Source organism: Procambarus clarkii, chromosome 28, assembly GCF_040958095.1.
Source record: "Procambarus clarkii isolate CNS0578487 chromosome 28, FALCON_Pclarkii_2.0, whole genome shotgun sequence".
Taxonomy (NCBI): domain Eukaryota; kingdom Metazoa; phylum Arthropoda; class Malacostraca; order Decapoda; family Cambaridae; genus Procambarus; species Procambarus clarkii.
This window is the reverse complement of record NC_091177.1, coordinates 12440981-12448480: the sequence shown is the minus strand read 5'-3', so window position 1 is coordinate 12448480 and position 7500 is coordinate 12440981. Positions and strand designations below refer to the sequence as shown.

At 46.8% G+C, this 7500-nt stretch overlaps 2 protein-coding genes across 2 annotated transcripts in view; both read right to left on the bottom strand.

Moving 5' to 3' along the window:
• The window catches only part of grh (grainy head), a 794482-nt gene that overhangs the window by 551222 nt on the left and 235760 nt on the right, over positions 1-7500 (bottom strand). The gene's annotated exons all lie outside the window — the stretch shown is intronic.
• The window catches only part of LOC138369421 (cilia- and flagella-associated protein 251-like), a 10079-nt gene continuing 6370 nt past the window's right edge, over positions 3792-7500 (bottom strand). The window contains exon 5 of the mRNA XM_069332659.1: positions 3792-4142. Coding sequence (XP_069188760.1) covers positions 3792-4142 — 351 coding nt within the window. The remainder of the gene's footprint in view (positions 4143-7500) is intronic.

The following is a 7500-nucleotide window of genomic DNA, read 5'->3' as shown; positions in this document are numbered from 1 at the left end:
GCTCCCACAGTAAACCTTATGTATAGCTCCCACAGTAAACTTTACTTACGTATCGCCTAAGATGCAAAATTACATAGAAGTGGAGCAGGAAGGAAAGGAGGAGACACAGAAGAAAATAAAGGAAGGAGAAGGAAAAAGTTGAAGGAAAGAAAAATGATGGAGAAGACTACTCACATATCAACCCCCCCCCCCCTTGCAAGATGACAGAAGATGCAGCATACCAGAGGAGCCAAATGGCATCAGTGTGGGGGTGTAGTTGACACCCCGCACCCTTCCTCCCGTCAAACACAGTCACCTTTGTCTCCCCCCCCCCCACACACACCACACCCCCGACTACTGATACACAAATGTCCCACACAACCCAATTTGACTTTGTAATGGGCATTTGTATCGTATACTCTGACACACTGTATATTCCCTTTCCCGTTGAGATATCACACAAAGTAGGCGGTGGACTTTTTATTTTAAATGGTTGTGGTGGTTGTAGTAATAGTTGTTGTGGTGAAGATAATGTTAGTAGATGATGAGCTGAGACTAATATTAAGCAGATATTATTATTATTATTATTATTATTATTATTATTATTATTGTTATTATTATAATAGGTTAATTCAAAGGAAGAAAATTGTACTGTCAAAGAATACAAGCCTGTTAAAAGCATATACAAATCAGTCTGTCATAAGTATAGCCCTACAGACTGTTTGTTCTTGATAGAAGCACTATGGTGTGAACAAATCCACAAGGGGCCGTGACGAGGATTCGAACCTGCGTCCGGGAGCATCCCATATATGGTGTTTTAGACACCATAGTGCTCTCTACAAATGGCTACAGATGGACAACAGAACGTGATGGTGGTCCGTTGCTCGTGGTGGCTCTGTGATAGAAAACATCAGGTGGATGACCATTCCCGATCATAACTGTGGGATGGAAGCATATGGGTAATTCATTCCGCAAGCTGGAGACTGGATGGAAAAGATAGGGTGAAAACCCATTCCACAAAATGACTATTAGGAGTGGTAAAAGAGGCAGCGAAGCGTTCAGATCCATGGGATATATATATATATATATATATATATATATATATATATATATATATATATATATATATATATATATATATATATCCCATGGATCTGAGAGAGAGAAAGAGAGAGAGAGAGAGAGAGAGAGAGAGAGAGAGAGAGAGAGAGAGAGAGAGAGAGACAGAGAGAGAGAAAGAGCGCCCCAGCAGCAACATTTCTAATTGGTACGCCCAAGTGGGTCGGTCAAGCAAGGATGATATTTAGGTAAGATTTATCTCGTCTCAAATTTCCTTGCCACACGCCACCACACAGCATCTCCAAGCTGCACCACACACCCTGACACGCGCCACACCCTGACACACCCCACACCCTGACACACGCCCACATCCCACATCACCACACCCTACCACACACTAGTAGTAGGAATCCATCAATCTCAGGAGACTATGGAGTTGCCCTCTGGTTGTCGGTCTGGAGTGGCCTCACCAGGGCCCTAATCCAGGGTATGTAGATACGAGGGAGAAGCTGTTACCCAAGCAGCAGGTCCCCCTCTCTCCACAGCGCCGAAAGTCTCCAACATTAACGCAACTAGAAAACGAATTAACGCCACACTAAACACAAAACAACACCGCACCACGCCACACTATACACAATACAACACCGCACCGCGTGCAACAATATTGCTCTGCATCTTGCCACATTAAACCACACTACACTATCCTACGCCTTCACCTCGGCCTGACAAAGGGAGAGGGATTCAGGTTATAAAAACTAAAACATGTATAGAGAAAGCAAAGAAAAGGCTGAGGATGGCAGTGAGTGAAAAGAGAGAGAGAGAGAGAGAGAGAGAGAGAGAGAGAGAGAGAGAGAGAGAGAGAGAGAGAGAGAGAGAGAGAGAGAGAGAGAGAGAGAGAGAGAGAGGGAGAGAGAGAGAGAGGGAGATATTATTCACGAAAAAATACAAATCCTATTATCTCACAAATCGCGAATTTGCTTATAACAATGCAACCAACCCGCAGGCTGGGAGCGAATAACAAGAACAACACCCGGTGAAGAGAGAACAATAAACATGTGCTAGAGAGAACAATGAACACGGGAGGTAGAGAGAGAACAGAATAACGTCGTGAAATTCTCAAAGAAATTCATCACATACTAAGCAGATGAAAGCGCAGATAAGACCACAGGAAAAATATAATGAAGGCTTGGAAGAGTAACCACTATGTCTGGGACGAGCAAGATGGAGGGAGTGGGAGTAAGGAGGGAGATAAGAGGAGGGAGGGAAGAGGAGGAAGGAGATAAGAGGGAGGGAACGAGAGAGGGAGAGAGAGAGAGCGGTGTATCAGTGACTGAACAAATGACCTAGTGATTTATCGAGTGCATAATTGGATGCAGGTTGAGTGAAGGATAGAGACAGAGGTGTTAGAGATAATGAGAGAGAGAGAGAGAGAGAGAGAGAGAGAGAGAGAGAGAGAGAGAGAGAGAGAGAGAGAGAGAGAGAGAGAGAGAGAGAGAGAGAGAGAGAGAGAGAGAGAGAGAAGATAGTTACATTCATATAAAGTCAACAAATAAACAAATACTCAAATATTGGCAAGATAAATGTATGCCGACCACATGACAAATGACCATCAAGTGGTGGACAATTGTGGCTGTGTGTCTCCTGCCTACCGCCACACCCTCTCTCACTACCGCCACACCCTCTCTCACTACCGCCACACCCTTTCACACCCCCCTCACACCCTCTCTCACCCTCTCACACACCCCTCAAACCTTCTCTCACCCTCTCACACCCTCTCTCACCCTCTCACACACCCCTCAAACCCTCTCTCACCCTCTCACACCCTCTCTCATCCTCTCACACACCCCTCAAACCCTCTCTCACCCTCTCACACCCTCTCACACCCTTTCACACCCTCTCACACACCCCTCACACACCCCTCACACCCTTTCTCACCCTCTCACACCCTCTCTCACCCTCTCACACACCCCTCACACACCCCTCACACCCTTTCTCACCCTCTCACACCCTTTCACACCCTCTCACACCCCCCTCACACCCTCTCTCACCCTCTCACACCCTCTCTCACCCTCTCACAACACCATGATAGCAACACGACACACACACCTTAATGAGCACCGACTCTCTCCTCCACATTATGTATACTCCAACGTCGTACTGTCTCCTCTACACTATATACATTCTTGCCCCGGATGTCTCCTCAGCAGTACTCACGCTCTTGCCTCTCTAATTCTGTTTCTCTATGTGATACAAACTCTTTAATCAGTTTCAGCTGCCACTTTAATATTACACGACCTTTATTTGGCCTTTGAGTTTATATATGTATACATAGACTTCTAGATGCGGCACCCGGCGGTGCCCGGGTCCACCTTAAAATTGTCAATAATTTAAGTGTTGGAAGCCCTCGGTCGGTTCAGGGGCCTAAAGGGATTCGACATGAGGGGAGGCCCGACCCTGATCCACCTATGTAGGTCACCTGTGCGTCACTAGTTACCCTGAAAAGTTGCGCGAGACTAGCCCCAGGCCTCTGGCCTCCGAGCTTGGATAAGCAGACAGACAGACTTTTCCCCTTTGTAGAAAAATTGTCCTCATTTATATCATATAAACATCACTAGAAATTAACCCCTTTTATATTATACAATACATATTAGCTTTAGCTTCATACTTACAAACTTTAAACGACTATAATGATATTTTTTTTCGTTTCTGTGTCATACAGTGGCTGTAAGATCTAGTATATTTCCTGTATTTATTCAGAGACTATTAGTTTTAGCTTCCTCTTCTTGTCTGTTGTGAAGACGTGCTTCAGCTAGAGGTTGTGAAGAGGATTCTTCTATTGGTTCGTGAGAGGCTTCCTCTATTAGTTCGTGAGAGGCTTCCTCTATTGGTTCGTGAGAGGCTTCCTCTATTGGTTCGTGAGATGCTTCCTCTATTGGTTCGCGAGAGGCTTCCTCTATTGGTTCGTGAGAGGCTTCCTCTATTGGTTCGTGAGAGGCTTCCTCTATTGGTTCGTGAGATGCTTCCTCTATTGGTTCGTGAGAGACTTCCTCTATTGGTTCGTGAAAGGCTTCCTCTATTGGTTCGTGAGAGGCTTCCTCTATTCGCTAATGAGAAGCTTCCTGTAGTGGTTGGCGAGAGGCTTCCTGAAGTGGTTGAGAGGGTTCCTGTATGAGTTAAGAGGCTTCTTATAGTAGCTGGTGAGAGGGTTTCTGTAGTGGATGATGAGAGGTTTCGTTTCTTGGTTGAGAGGCTTCTTCTAGTGGATTCTAGTGTATGGTGATAGGATTTTGTATTGGTTGAGAGGCTTCTTCTCTAGGTTGATGAGAGGCTTCCTGCAGTGGTTGGTGAGAGGATTTCTGTACTGGTTCAGGGGCTTCCTCTATTGGTTGTTAAGAAGCTTCCTCAAGTGGTTCAAGAGGCTTCCTCAAGAGGGGAAGGGAGAGGAGAGAGCAGCTATAAATTTAACACATTTATCTTGTATTTTTCTCACGTACAATTTACTTATGTATTCGAAAATATAATAAATCTGGTTAAGTTTCGTATATATATATTTTCGTCCCCATCAGCGTATAGTAAGGCGGAACTTCCCGCCAGACGAAAAGAACAGGTTCCCATCACGTCCACCAGGGGGCAACACTGACCCCCTCTCCCCCCCCCCTGTCACACACAAACATAAACACTGCTATGTTTGATGCGAACAAGGCGAGGCACTTTTAAGATATCATCTCAAGAAATGTATCATCACCTGATTCAAAATTATATATATATATATATCAGGATCGAAACATTTACTCCAAGATTCACTTGTGATCATAGTAAGCTAGCGAAGCCCTCCCTCCCCCCCGGGTCCAGTGATGAGTATTTCCCCCACCCAGATCCAGTGATGAGCAACTCATCTCCTGACGATGCCCCAAGAGGCTCTGGCATATAATACGGGTCGGCGCGTCAATACTATTAGTCTATGTCCCGCGTTCGATAGCCCTGGATGAGCGGGTAACCCACTGGCAGAGAGAGAGAGAGAGAGAGAGAGAGAGAGAGAGAGAGAGAGAGAGAGAGAGAGAGAGAGAGAGAGAGAGAGAGAGAGAGAGAGAGAGAGAGAGAGAGAGAGAGAGAGAGAGAGAGAGAGAGAGAGAGAGAGAGAGAGAGAGAGAGAGAGAGAGAGAGAGAGAGAGAGAGAGAGAGAGAGAGACGCAACAATCAGATGAGCGGCACAGATAGTCAGCTATTCATCACGACTCATCAGATAACTGTGCCGCTGCCTGCTACTCCAACTTGTTTCATATTCTGTATTGTTGAATTTTTTTCCTTTGCTTAATTATATGTGTTTCCTTGTTAACTCCGGTGATATACTTAGTAATGGTGTGTGTGAGAGAGAGAGAGAGAGAGAGAGAGAGAGAGAGAGAGAGAGAGAGAGAGAGAGAGAGAGAGAGAGAGAGAGAGAGAGAGAGAGAGAGAGAGAGAGAGAGAAGGCTACGTGTAGATTACCACAAGGAAAAAAGTAAAGAACAAAATGCAAACAATAGTAGAAGTAGAAAAGTAGAAAACTTTCGTATAGTCAGAAGCTTTATTCGTAAGTGATTTAAACAAGTAAGTGCAGGTGTGACTGGGAAAGAACAGGGCCCAGATTCACGAAGCAGTTACGCAAGTACTAACGAACGTGTTACATCTTTCCTTAATCTTTGACGGCTTTGGTTACATTTATTAAACAGTCTAGTAGCACGAAAACTTCCCAATCAACTGTTGCTATTGTTATAAACAGCCTCCTGGGACTTCGGAGCTCATTAACTGTTTAATAATTGTAAACAAAGCCGCCAAATATTGAGAAAAGATGTACAGGTTCGTAAGTGCTTGCGTATATATATATATATATATATATATATATATATATATATATATATATATATATATATATATATATATAGGCTTATCTGTCCCCGATAAAAATTAATTTGATTTTTGTACTATTACATGACAAGGAATCTAGTGAGGTGAATCCATCCACTCACACACAGGGTCCTTGCGGCTGAGTGGACAGCACTCTGGGGTCGTAGTCCTAAGGTTCCGGATTCGATACCCGGCAGAGGCACAAACAAATGCAGAACATTTATTTCTCCCTGGTGCGCCTGTTCACCTAGCAGTAAGTAGGTACTTGGGAGTTAGACAGCTGCTACGGGCTCCTCCCTGGGGATGTGTGTGTGTGTGTGAGTGTGTAAAAGAGATATACGTAGTAGAGATAATAAAAGGAAAAATAAATGGGTTAGAAAGGCGGGGGTACTAGAGCTAAGAGCTCGATTCTGCGAATAAAAATACTATATACACACCACCATCATCATCGTGGTGTATGCAAGCACACAGAGGCACGCATTCACACACACACATTACAATCTCACCTCACACACACACCATTAGTTCACGAACGCTATTAAAATACCTTGCAAAGGAAAGCCTGTGAACACAATACACCGCCTGCCTCCAGCCTCTCCTCCTCCTCTCTCTCCTCTCTCCTCTCTTCATCTATCCTCACTTCATCTATCCTCCCTCCATTTCTTACTCCCACCCTCCCTACCTCCTTCCCTTCCAAACATTCCCTCCCGACTGAGTGAGTGCGCGCGTGCGCTCCGAGCTGCAAAATGTTATACAGAATTAAAGGAAAAAAATGTTTTAGCGAGGTTTAGCTGAGGAGACGACACGCGCCGGGACCTGTCCGCCCGGGCACCACCAGGGCACCACCAGGGCACCACCAGGGCACCACAAGGGTACCACCAGAGCACCACCAGGGCACCTCCACCAGGGCACCACCAGGGCACTACCAGGGCACCACCAGGGCACCACCAGGGGCACCACCAGGGCACCACCAGGGCACCACCAGGGGCACCACCAGGGCACTACCAGGGCACCACCAGGGCACCACCAGGGCACCACCAGGGGCACCACCAGGGCACCACCAGGGCACCACCAGGGCACCACCAGGGGCACCACCAGGGCACTACCAGGGCACCACCAGGGCACCACCACCAGGGCTCCACCAGGGCACCACCAGGGCACCCCCACCAGGGCACCACCAGGGCACCACCAGGGGCACCACCAGGGCACTACCAGGGCACCACCAGGGCTCCACCAGGGCACCACCAGGGCACCCCCACCAGGGCACCCCCAGGGCACCACCAGGGCACCACCAGAGGAAGACAGACAGCCAGTTATCTTGATAAGAGCTGAGTGTGTAGGGGCGAGAGGCCGCTGTTCAATACCCAGGCGCGGTAGAGCAGCGCTTTAGGCGTGTGTGAAGGTGCGTGGGAGGACCACACACACACACACACACACACACACACACACACACACACACACACACACACACACACACACACACACACACACACACACACCAAGATCCAAGAGTCCAAGATTTGATCCAAGAGTCAATGCTCGATCCTGCAAGCACAAATAGTTGAGTACACACACACA